Here is a 13199-nt window from a genome sequence, read left to right as displayed (position 1 = left end):
AAAATACTATTACTTAAATATTACAGGTGTGGACACATATATATGTATCTCTTTGGAGCTTGCCTTCTAGCTTGTATGTGGTAGGTAGATGCAATACAGGAGGATCTGAAAACAACATGAATGAGAGCTGTCATTCAAGAAAGACTAATTGTCAGGTATTTCATCAGAGGAGACTAAGGGGTTTTCTTTGAGGGGTTTCTTTGCAAACATATGATCAAGGAGGTTTTGATTAAAGGAAGATGTTTTCATTAGTTCTCCTACAATATGCTGTGATGGGTTTTTCTTGGAGGAAAAAAAATAGCAATCTTCTGGAAAACTGATTTAAGGCTTCTGTTCACACAAAGATAAGCAAAATGCTCACTAACTTATGGGGTATGTTATTTTACTATTCTGGTAGAAAGCAGAAATTTCATTGAGTACAGGACAACTGCTAGAGAAATAAATGCATATATTTTACCTTTTTTTTTTTTTTTGCGAGGATGTTTGATTGTTTTGTTCTGTACAACAATTCCAGTATATCATTTGTACTCAAACGGTGATAAAATTAAATACATGGAGGTTATAAAAAAAAGTGACCACTGACATTAAAGTATTTTACGTATTTCATAACGCTCCAAAGTTGCACTACTGTTGCACTATATTTGTAGTAAACCTTTTCCACTACCATTTTAGAAACATTCACGACACTGTGGTTAAGACAGTGGAGTCTTGAAGAAATCTCAGAAGATGGGGAAATGCAATGTTTTCAACCAGTTTAAAAACAAACAAAAAACCTTCTCCTGAGATGCTCCTAAGGAAACCCAGAAGAGCTTTTTCTTGGAAGTTGCACTTTGCATTTAAGCCCACAATGGGGGCAAAAAAGTGTTTCTTGGTAGAATACTTACAGCAAGTTTAAAAGTACTACAGCATACTGGGTATTAGCCTACTAAGGAAGTGTCTGTCAAGCGAGGTCCATTTAACTTCCTTCAGCTTCTAAAATCCCCCTAATGAGAGCACACACATGCTAATCTGCAAAAAGCACCTGCATCTAGAAAGCAACTTTGAATTCCAGACACAGAGAGCTACAAATAATGCAGAAAATGTTACTTTGGCAGCAGCTGGAAAAACACTTTTGAGTGTTGGTATTAGTTAGTCAGTGAATGACTACTGGACAAGAAGTTAAGTACAATCCCAGGCTTGCTTTTCCATACTTTTGTGAGCTCATATACATATTATGTATGTGGAGGAACTACCTCATAAAAATGTAACTGCTCTCGCATCAAACTGCTGACACGGTAACTGTTATGAACGCTTGATGATCCTCGTTGTAAGATGTGGAAATGCAGTAAAATTAAACAGTACAAATATTTTAAAAACCAAGGTGTTGTAGGGAAAAAAGGATCTCTACACCTACACAGCTTTACTCATTTCTACACAGAAAATTAGGTTTTCTGTACCCACCAGGTTAGTCAACAGTTTTGTGACTCAGCCTAGCTCACTTAAACTACAGAGGCTGAAAAAAATCTGATGTGACACTTCCTATCTTTTTCTCTAAAAAATGAGGAAAAAGAGAATTAAATGTGAGATGAAATACTGTAAAGTAAAACAATTTGTGTACCATTTTTCTAATCAGAAAACTCTAAAATAATTTAAGATCTCTTCATGGGAGTTCACACATATTAAGCAAGTATCCATTCAACATCCTTGTGAGATTACCCAGTATCCATTTTACATACTTTTAAGTTGAAGCTTTTAAACTGTAAAAAAAAGCTTGAGCAACTTGAGGAAGAACAAGTGATAATTAGCAGTTGTGTCTACATGAAGAAACAATTTGTCTTCCCATTCCTTTTGAGCTAGCTAACAACAATGTTCAGAAAACCTTAATGCCCAGCAACTCCTGTACATGTGGTTTGGAAAAAAAGCAAGGGCAGCAGTGATTCTTGTACAGTAAATACTCACTTCTTTCATGGCCATCAGCTCTCCAGTGTCAACACTGATACAGGTATAGACCTTCCCGTATTGGCCTTCACCTGCAGAGGTAAAATAAGAAAAATTAATTACCCCACATTCAATAAGTGACACATACATCAACCACAGTAAATAGACACATCACTGAAAGCTCACCTTGCCAACTTTATTTAGGTGTATTTTCATTTAAAATGTCAAGTACCTTTTAACCTGTAACACCTAATAAAACATTTATAGTCCTGAATTCAGCATCATGTTTTCACTCCAGTAAACTTAACAGGTTAATCTGAAAGAAAAATCCTCATGAGTATGAGGATTTTCCCACAAACCCTGAACCAGAGAGGAAATAATAGTCATATGTGGGAAGCAACAACATCACTGGTGAATAAAACAAATCCCAAAGTTTGTGCTCATTTCCATTCACATCTGTGGTTCTTTCAAGAGCAGAACTCATCAAACCTTTTCTAGGGTTGAACATGCAGAGGAATTGCAGGATCATACACAAGTAATCATCCTAACCAAATCTTTTACTCCTTTGTTTCTTATTACTTGACCAATGAAAACTTCACTAAGTTCTACATGAAGGACATCCTAGCTGCCACTGTATTTTGTATTTCAACATCCTGATTTCAGTAAAGCTGGTATTACCTACACAAAGATGCAAGATTTCAAAATATAGTCTTAGATTTCCTTCAAAAATAATCTTGGTACCTTAGCCTTATAAATGAATGTGCAACAAACTTACCGATTTTGTTTCCTCTCTGCCACTTGAAAGTCACTTTTCTCAAACCTACATGCATGACATTATCGTATGATTTTGGTGTGTCACAAACTTGGCCAATGATGTTCTTCCTCCTCATCTCCCTGTATCTCCTTTCTTCAAACAACTGAACAGACTTTTGAACAGCTTCAATTGGTGCTTGCTTTGAAACAGTGTCTAAAAGAAGAGTGATGAACAATTTCCTTGATTGAGAAATATTCTGTTTGTATATTTGATTTTGTTACCTTTTGATATCACATCAAGTGACTTGACTTAGACGACAACTATTTTGTGAGTCAAATTTAAGACGTAGCAAAAGAATACAACATTTTAGCAATCACATATGAAACTAAAGGAAAATGAGAATCCTGGTACTTTTCTACTCATCTCTTAATTGATTCAAGGAAATCAAATGTATGAAAAACACTGATTTTTTTTTTCATATTTGACCTGTAATTAATCACAGATAGATAGTGGAAATATGTCAGAGCCATTAGGAGTTACCAAGGACAGAAGGGCAGTTAAGTTTTTACTCTCTAGAATTGTAAATTTCTCTTATTTCAAAGATTCAAGGTATTACATAACTCCAGCTTTAAAGTGTAATCATGGAACTGAATCCTTGTCAGTGAGGCTAGCAGAAATTTCAGGAAAGCATTAACTTATCCCCTCCTTGTAAAGAATCAAAATTACACATCTGTCACTCTTGAGAGACAGTAGTTTAACCTTCTTCTAACAGCCTCTGAAATGTGGAGACAGTGAAATACCCCCAAATGATATATTCTACTGCCTATAATTAATATCACTTCATCTACACTAAATCTGCCTCCCAGCAGTTTTTAATCCTTGTCTTATTCACAGTGGATAGTAAGAGCAGTCCCCTTTGCAGCAGTCTTTTAGAAATGTTGTTTGTCCCTAATTCATCTTTTCCTTCCAGATTAAACAAACTCAATTTCTTCAGTATTTATGCTCCAAACAAACAATAAGCCTTCTAGATTTCAGAAGTTTTTCCTGTGTTCTCATCATTGTGAGTCACATCATTGAGTGAGTTCACATCCTGAGTCACATCACTGAGAGATCAACTTTTTATGTGAAAGAAAACTTTTTTATAATGTTTCATGAGGTTCTAGCTTGCCATAATATATGCACATAAGTTGTGTATATATCTGCACATACAATATAGGAGTCTCAGAAGTAATCAAGTCACTTTATGTTTCGTGAAAATAAGCAGCAGGACAGAGGCGAGGGGCCCATAAGAGCCTTGAATTTGGGAAATGGTGTAGGATCACCCAAAACAAGAAAACCCCCATATGGAGGAGAAATCTTAGGAAGTGCTTCCTACAGTCACACAACCAGGACAGGAAACTTCTGCAAGTCCTATACCAATAACTGTTTGCATTTTGCAATGGTAGGACAACACTACTCACATCTTTAGGTGACTTGAATAGAAAAAAAATTATGAAGTTTAATTACTCCCACATCAGATGGCGCACACTGTGATTTTGCTAGCAGTATCTCCTATCTGCAAGCAGATTTTTATTTCCCCTTTCTAAAAACAAAGCTGTGAAACCTTTTCCAATCAGCATTAAGATTCAGTCTTTTAATACAGCGCTAGTTTAAGAAACGCCAAATTATAGTGGCCTACCTTTGGTCTGGTTGATTAAAGTTCTGAGCTCCCAACTCCGCCGGGATGAGCCAATAGAATCTCCTTTTGGATATGATGGTTCTGTAGAAATAGTACTTTTAGCATAAAAGTTGCTTTATCTCATATTAAAGATTATGCAACTATATTCAGCAGAAGCTGAGATCTTACATACCAGCACTAATACACCCTACAAGTATGTAAGGCAACCACATAGCAATATACGGTCTTGAATTTAAAAATGACTTCTCTTTAGAAAATAGATTATGAATGCTATTCTAAAATAGGATTTAATTTATATACCAAGAAATATCTCCTTCCACACCTGTGGACGCACTTCAAGTCAGGGCACTCAGAATCAAATGTGGGATACAGGTCAGTAGGAAAGCAAACTTCTAAGTTGCCTTGGAAAAAGACCTGTCTCATTCCAATCTAAGCCAGTTTCTTGTTCATACATATACATTAAAAAAGGATTAAGTATGTGACAAACAATATTTTCAACATCTTAAAACAAAACAAAACACGCCTCCTAGTATACGTTTCTAAGACATATGTTTGTAGAAATCTGCTTCATTTTGCAGAATGACCACAGTATCACTCTGTTTTGTTTGCGATTCCATACTTCTTTCTAATTTGCACAGAACACACCATCTTAGAAGAGGAGGCTTGTGGGGATCTTATCGATATGTAAAAATAACTGAAGGGAGGGTGCGAAATAGGTGGAGCCAGGCTCTTTTCAGTGGAGCCCAGGGACAAGACAAGAGGCAACTGGCACAACCTGGAACACAGGAGGTCCCCTCTGAACATCAGGAAGCATTTCTGTACTGGGCAGGTGGCACAGGTTGCCCAGAGAGGTTGTGGGGTCTCCTCCTTGGAGATCTTCAAAAGCCACGTGGACACGGTCCTGGGTAACCTGCTTTAGGTGGCCTTGCTTGAGCAGGGAGGTTGGACCAGATGACCTCCAGAGGTTCCTGCCAACCTCAGCCAGTCTGTGATTCTGTAATCAAGGTACGTGACCCTGTTTCAAGGTATTTATTGTAATAAATACCATACATACAAGGATTGAGTAAACCTGAAGAAGGAGACTTGATCGGGACAAAGTCACCCACCCTGACCTTTCTTCCTGGATTCAAATAGCAGCAAGCATCTGTAACATGAATACTGCAGTGGTAGTGGAAGAATTGGACAGGGAACTTTTCACTGTCCTGATGGGTCCAATTAATACCTCATTAACAACACTTAGAAATTTACTATCTAATGGGATATATAAATCAGCAATCATGGTACTTATTTAGCTTTGAATAATGTGACTTAGTAAGACACCAGGAAATTTCTTCAGTTACAATTCAGAAACAATATGGAAGGCAAGAGAATAGTGGATATGTCTGAAAACAGAAGAACTTACTCTGAAAAAAGTAAGTCTGAAAGTTAGAAATCTAATATGTTTAAATGGGAGAGGTGAAAAAAAATGGAAAGGGTAAGAACTGGTAACAGATAAATATGTTAATGACAAAAATCATCAGCATATCCAGATCACAATCTAACATTGTGACAATCACCTTCTCGCTCTTCAGTGGGACTGGAGTGACGACTAAGGGATCTGAACTGCAACTCAGCTGCTATTGAAGCCAGTCGATCATTTTCAGGGACACTGGAACCCCTGTTAAATAGAGCCATTGCACTAATTAACTTAGCATTGCACTAAATAATTACCAATGACAATTTAACTGCAGTTTGAAAAACTGTGAAGTCTAGGACATGAACCATGAAAGGAACATGAAAGAAAAACTGATGCTGAGAGGCAAACTGAAAACCCCTCATAAACAATTTTTTCCCCAAATGAAGACTTCTTACATAATTTTAGCTATGTCACCCTATCTATGAAAAAGATATGTCCATCTAGCTGCAGCTAGCTGCTGCAGGACGTGGCTGGTGCCAGGATTGGATACAAAATCAGAAGTGATTCAGCTTGGTGATAACTTGCGGCACGTTATCAGATGAAGGGTGCTAACTGAATTCATATGCTTCTAGTGCATGGCAAGTACAAAGTCACAACCAATAGTCACTAAGTCAAAAATACTAGGAAGAGCCACAGCTCAGCAGACAGGAAGAAGTACAGTGTTAAATGACAGCAGCTTGATTGTTTGTGCTCCTAGTAGTAGCCCAGGCCCTACCTTCTCCAGAAAGCAGAGTACAATTAGATGACTCAGAATAAGATCCAGATGAATGTGCATGCTGAACAGAAAGGGAAACAGCAGTGAGAGAAATGAGTCTTAAACCTTTAAGTCTTCAGGCACCTTTTTCCAGCTACCAAGACACTGATCAAGCCACCCAGGTTTTACAGCCATAAATCCCTCACAAATGTCTTTCTGCACTAAGTCCCTTTTGCACAAGGCTCCCTTTCATTTCTTAAAGCATGGTGGGGAAGAGCTGTGACTAACACCTCCAAATGTTTTAGAGGTATGAGCTAAACACTACTGGAAAATGGGGAAAGTCACTAAACCCTTCACTGGTATTTAAAAACTACAAAAAAAGATGACAGATACTCGGGATCACAAACAGTGCACGCAAAACGCTTCCCTACACCTAAAGGTGTTTTTGTGATTGGTAAAAGAAAAACAATAACAATAATAATAATAAAACACCTTGAAAACAGAAGCCCAAGCCCAGGACATCCTATTCCCATGTGAATATTCTCCCTATGATGTTTGCTTTTCACTCCCTGCAACTGTCAGCTAGACCTTTTATGTTTGAGAAGGAACTGAACTAGTGAAAAATCTTGATGCTCCTCAGGCAAAGTTGAGTTTTTAATTAGCAAGAAGGCTGAAATTATACTAAGGAGATACAGAGCAAAAATTCTAGATGCACGAAGAGTTCAAAAGCACCTAGTGAAAACAGATGCCTCTAGAATGATGTAGTAACTGAACAGAAAAGCCTAAGTATTGTAACTCTGAATCTAGTTGTCTAAAATCCATTTCGATCCCATCTTAGCCACCCATATCTTTTTTTATTGCCTATGTCCATAAAGATTGTCTGCATGCTATTTGGCAAAGAAACAGAGTAAAGGAGAAGGAGACTTGCTAAATTTCTGCTCTGACCCTGGATAAATATAAAATGATGAATAATAACCTCAACTAGATAAAAAATGAAATATTTATATAGGTCGCTAGTATTAACATAGCATAAATTTATAACCATCAAAAAGCTCAATGTAAATAAGTAATTTTGCTGCTTTGGATTTTATTTTCCAGTTTTATTAAACTTTTATTTTTTCAGAAAATACTTCTATAGAACTATGGTGGCATTTGTGCACTATGCACCGCCTAGTGCAACTGATTTACCAAGTTCCTACATTCAACCTTTTATAGATATTTAATGCTTATAATCATTTCCTAAATGTCTAATGAGTTTCTGAACCCCACACCTCTTACATTCAGAGCCAAATAACACTTCCTTGACCCAACAAATTCCACTTTTCTTTTGGAGCACAAATAAATGAAATCTGTAATTAGGACTGCAATGTGTTAAGGTTTGCTACTTTCTTTTGACTATATTAACAGCAGAAACTTGCTATAGATATAGTACATTGGCCATCCTCTTAAAAAAAAAAGCCAACCAACCAAAAAAAAAAAAACAAAAAACTATGTAGTGCAAGTGGTTAAAGCAATACTACTTAAAAATCCAGGTAATGTGTGAAAAAAAAAGTCATTGGATATTTTACTAAAGCCATCAAAGAGGTCTAAGAAAAATACCAGTCTTTGATAGACAGGCCTAGGCCTGTTAGACTAAAACCCTGCATTCACATCAACTTTCCTATTACAATCCATAAAAGTACTATGTATTTAATTGCAATTAAGAACTAGAATTCTCATTTCTTTTCTTCAGAATGACTGTCTTCTAGAACTAAAAGAAACTGTCAAAATGCTAACCTTTACACTCAGCCGAAATTTGCATAAGATGCACGTAACAGAAACCATTAAAAGACTATACCTCTGTATTCAGGTATGTCAAATTATAAGCCTGATAGTTGCATTTGGTATAAAATCACCACAAAGACTACAAATATAAAAGAAATTGCCTCCTTTCTCTCCTTTAAAATTAACTTCAAGCAAGGAAACACTTTGGATCTAAGTGCTGTACATACTCAAAAATCCCCTGCATTCGTTGTGTAAAGTAAAAACATAATCAAATAAACATGTTCTGCATTTGGTTTTTCAAAATCATAAAAACGTTAATCATTACTCTGTCAGCATATAAAGCTGCCAGAATCTCCCAGTGAAAATTCTCTAGAATTTAACTTACTTGAAAGTGGCTTTTCAAGTAAACAGTGCTGCAGATTACTGCCTACTTTTGTCTTTTTTAACAGGGGGCTTAAAATGGAAGCATGAAGTATAAAAACACATAGATTGAATGACAAAAATTCAGGACATATTTTCAATAAAAAAGTCCTGGACTCAGAAGCTGTACGTCTAGCAGCTACTGTGGGATGGAAGTTGCATCTTACCATAAAAATAAACTTAAAAGACTTGCATGAAGGTTATTATATACAAAGATGAAATTTACTTCCCTCTTGAACACCTTAACATGTGCTTCTGTTGTCCATCTGGTAAGGGCAGCACTTGAAAATCTTATTCGTCAAATGAAATATACTCCTGAAATCTTATTTATCTAATCCTCTGTTTCCACCATATGCTTCAAAATATTTATGACAAACGATAACAACGCCAAAACTGTTATCTAACAAAAACACCAAAACCCACAAAAAAATCCCACCCCACATCTTAGGCTTATCTGTATATGAGTCAACTTAGTGCCAAGTATTAGTTATCAAAGCTAATTACCAAGGAACGGACTGTCTTATGTTAGTTTCATGGACATTTTTATTGAGCAAATATGTTATCTACTGACTCAAAACATCAGAACCACATGCTTAAACTACCATGTCGTTTATACATTTTAATTCTGAGAGTGGTCTAACCATCTATTTCTAAGATGTAAGATTTTGCTCAAGCCGAACATGAATGAAGGAGCCAGTGGAATACATGATGGGAAGAAAAAGCATGGTGCAAATGATCTACTGGAATGCAAGTAGGCGGAAACATTTGTACGGATGATGTAAGGAGAATGAGACTGCTACGTCATGGAGTGAAGCTACCTGGTATCATTTGCAATGCTGACAGATTTGGGTTGAGCTGAGTCGCTACCGACGGGAGCGGGGCGACTGACAGTAACGCTGCAATGGTTCCGTGCATCACAAGGGACACTCCGTGTGCTGTGGCAAGAAGAAAAACCTCAGGAAACAGTTCAAAAAAATAATAATGAATGGAGATGAAAGTTTTGTTTAAAAATAAAATTTTGAAGCTTGCACACTAAGGTGCAATTTTAAGTCTTTCAAGTACACAAAGACTTTTCTGCAAAATAATTCTGTGTCTCAGAAGCTTCAGGAGCTGTCAATATATACAAGAATAATCATAAATAAAAACCTCAAAATCTTTAGATTAGTGCCAATTTCTGCCAACAGCTAAGCAACTTTCAAAAAAAAAGAAAGTCCAGTGTATAGTCTGACTGTACTGCTCTCTGCTCTTCTTGAAAAATAAGACCCTCTGTGTAAAAAGATGCACGGCAAGGTATGTTTTGAAATTTTATAACTATTTTTTATTATTTGCATTAATTATTTTAACAACTCATCCAAAGGGAAGCAAACACATCCTTTGCTTTTAAATTTCTTCACAGCATATTGATAGTGATGCAGAAATGCCACCATATTCTGGAATGCTGTATTTTTGCGTCTTACCTAAAGCTAGGCTACAGAAACCACTGTCCCAGCCATGTGCACAAAGATTCAAAGAGAAGAAAGAAAAAATATGTCTTGCTAATGAGCAGTTTTCACTAAATCAAAATTTGTTACACTTTAACATAGTTTTCAGGAAAGACAAAGGGCGTATGAGTGACTTAAAAGCTGGGAATCATGCACCAATAAAAACTGTAAAATAAAAGAGGAGAGGGTGAGGAAGAGAAGGGAACTGTATTGTCTTTAAAAGCACATTTATAAAATTCACGTTATTTTTTTCTAGCTGTTTTGCCTCCAAGAGGAAAAAAGAATGGTGTTCCACTCACTAACAGTGAGCATAACCAGGAGAGGATAAAAACAGTTTAGAAATCTGGACTAATACCTGAAGCCTTCAGGAGTGGGGATGATAAGATGAGGGTTTGGTGGATCACTATGGCATCGAGGTACTTTTACAGGACGGGGGCTGTTTCGATGAATAGCTGCAAACATAAAAAAAAAAAAAAGGTAAGACTTTTACTCAGATGTCAGAAAAAACTCTGCTAAGGGCATTTCAAGACACAAAATTAAAACAAACTGCTATTTTACCAAATTAAGTATAAACCTGCACAAATTTTATTATCCTTTAAGAAAAACCTCTAATTATTTAAATGTTAAAGAAAGCTATTATATATAAATATTAATCATGCTATTGTATCATGTAACTCTCATCTATAAAATAATTAAGATTCTAAAGAGAATAAAAAAACAGCAATTAGAAGATGTATACTTACTTCGCTAAAACTACGTCTTCGTTATTACAACTTCACAGCTTAAAGATGATTTATTATCTTATTGCAAAATAAATATTAACAAACCAAATAATAACAAGCAAACAGCAGTATTATGTTCCTTTTGCATTAGAGTTAGGTTTCTCAGGCAGCAATAGAAAGCAAAATGAGTTGGGTAAAAAACACATATGACAGTTTTACCCATACTAATGTCTCCCCCATGACAGTATGCAAGGAAGTGGTAAAAAGGGATTCAAGAACAAAATGACCCAAAAGCATCTGTAAAGCTTTTTAATTTCTTTAGTAAAACTACCATCTATTTAAACTTTACTCAGGCAATCATGGTTTCCCATTAACAATCATGAAAACCTTAAAAATATTTGTTATGCTTTTTAAAATGAACTTACAATCAAAATTATACAAAAATAGCAGCAAAACTTCAGAGCCAATGCCAGTAACTTCTGCCTTACCAAGGTACAAACCTGTAACTGGACTGTGAGGTTTTCCAATAACATGCCCAATGCACTCATTCATCAGAGCCTGCAAGCTCTAGAAAAGACAAACAGAAAAGGTTGTGATATTTTACTTTACAAGAGAGTTCATAACTATATGGTAAAGCTCACAGTAATAAAATAACACTGGTTAAATATGTAATATCGCAAAAACCGCACACCCTGTCTCCCAATCTACCAATTTAAATTTTTGAATCCATGCTAGGGTTTTGACAACTTTTTTTTTTTTAAGCTAGAAAGTCTTATTTTTGCCTTGCCTGTTGACCTTGTAAAAATTAAGTAACCATGAGAACTGAACAATGACATATCATTAAAAAATTATAATATAAAGCCAGTGGAATTTAAAATTATCCATTGTTAATAAAATTAAAAATCAAACTTGCTGGGAAAAAAAAAAGTTGTAACAACCTCTGCTGCCCTCCCCCCTTTCCCTAACTGCGCTTCCCAAGAAGAAACAGCCGAAAAACATGGGTGAGAGTACGACAGCCTGAACCACAGGATGAAAATCTGTAAGCATAATATGAAGCACTGCATAGTAAAACTTTCAGGAAAAGATGCTTAATAGTTAGACCACTGAACTTGGGCTCAGGCAATCTGGGATTGATTATGAGGTGTACTATCTACTGTGTTTATAATCTCAGACAAGTTATTAAATCTTGTTCTGGTTCAATTTACTTGTTAGCACACCAGGGATAAAATATGTCTTCACAATAATGAAATAAAATTATGTTGTTAGGTACAGTTGCTATGAAAGCCACTTATATATACCAGTCATTCAGACTAGTCAAAATTTCTTCCAGAAAAAATTCAAAAACTTAATGAAGACTTGGAACTAGAAGCTAGACCAACTGAAAAATAATGATTAAATTGAGAACAACAAAATAAAAAAGTGTTTACACTGTGATTGGCATATCATATCAACCTAGACTGAGCTCAAATCTATCTCAGCTTCAAATCTAGAGCTTTAAATACAGACTGTCATTTTTTTTAATGACATCGGGTATTATTTAAATAAGAGATTAGGACTGACATAGGCATTTCCAGGTGAAATGCTGTGGCTTGCTGTTATACAGGAGTCAGATTATATTACCACAGGAGCTTAGAGTGATGCTCTCCAAAACTGAAATCCTCTTTAAGAAAGCAAAGGTTCAGAAACGCAGTTAAGATTTTAATTTCCTCCTTTTCTCTCTCACTTGTTCAAAGTCTAACTTTAATCTATCTTAAGTAATGTTGGCTCTGAATTGTCTTCTTTGTGCATGTGAAAACTGTCATAAAGACATACTATTTGAGGAAGCGTTAAGATAGTTATCAGTCAACAAACTAACTCGTGTGATCAACTGTTAACGCTCCTTCATGGTCACAAGAAGGTATCAATTCCATTTATGGACAAAATTACCAGTTAATGTCAAAGGCCACATCAGATTTTTTGAGCTTCTGTCCTCCTTTGAAGCTTCCCCATAAATACTGAAGAGACATCTAGCAAGACAGCATCACTAAAATTTACACATACCACTCTACAAAATAGCAGGTATTTTAGAAACTGTCAGATCAGATAAGTAAAGCTATGGGGCTACTTCCTGAAACTACAGTGTTAGTGTCTTAACAACACAACCTTAACCTTGTCATTTAGGAAGACAACCCTTTCACAAGAACATAAACACAAAATGAAAACATAACTTACTTGAGAGCTTTTGACAAAAATATATGTAGAAAGAAATAAAACTATACAGTTTCTGTATTAACCAAGACTAATGTGATAGGCATTTCATAGCAAGTCTTGAAA

General features: G+C 35.8%; 1 protein-coding gene across 3 annotated transcripts in view; it reads right to left on the bottom strand.

Annotated features, from left to right (window-relative positions):
• The window catches only part of MAP3K4 (mitogen-activated protein kinase kinase kinase 4), a 74130-nt gene that overhangs the window by 10322 nt on the left and 50609 nt on the right, over nucleotides 1-13199 (bottom strand). Inside the window, exons 15-21 of one of the 3 annotated variants that reach the window (XM_050709475.1) lie at nucleotides 11387-11453; nucleotides 10520-10616; nucleotides 9502-9618; nucleotides 5906-6006; nucleotides 4350-4430; nucleotides 2693-2884; nucleotides 1939-2009 (exon numbers count right to left, since the gene is read on the bottom strand). In XM_050709475.1, the coding sequence (XP_050565432.1) occupies nucleotides 1939-2009; nucleotides 2693-2884; nucleotides 4350-4430; nucleotides 5906-6006; nucleotides 9502-9618; nucleotides 10520-10616; nucleotides 11387-11453 (726 nt within the window). Of the gene's footprint in view, nucleotides 1-1938; nucleotides 2010-2692; nucleotides 2885-4349; nucleotides 4431-5905; nucleotides 6007-9501; nucleotides 9619-10519; nucleotides 10617-11374; nucleotides 11454-13199 lie in introns of all 3 variants that reach the window. The other 2 variants (XM_035538309.2, XM_035538308.2) reach the window with 2 other exon arrangements.

The sequence above is a fragment of the Cygnus atratus genome, chromosome 3 (assembly GCF_013377495.2).
Source record: "Cygnus atratus isolate AKBS03 ecotype Queensland, Australia chromosome 3, CAtr_DNAZoo_HiC_assembly, whole genome shotgun sequence".
Classification (NCBI taxonomy): Eukaryota; Metazoa; Chordata; class Aves; order Anseriformes; family Anatidae; genus Cygnus; species Cygnus atratus.
The sequence above is the reverse complement of the archived record's forward strand: the minus strand, read 5'-3'. Positions and strand labels throughout refer to the sequence as shown.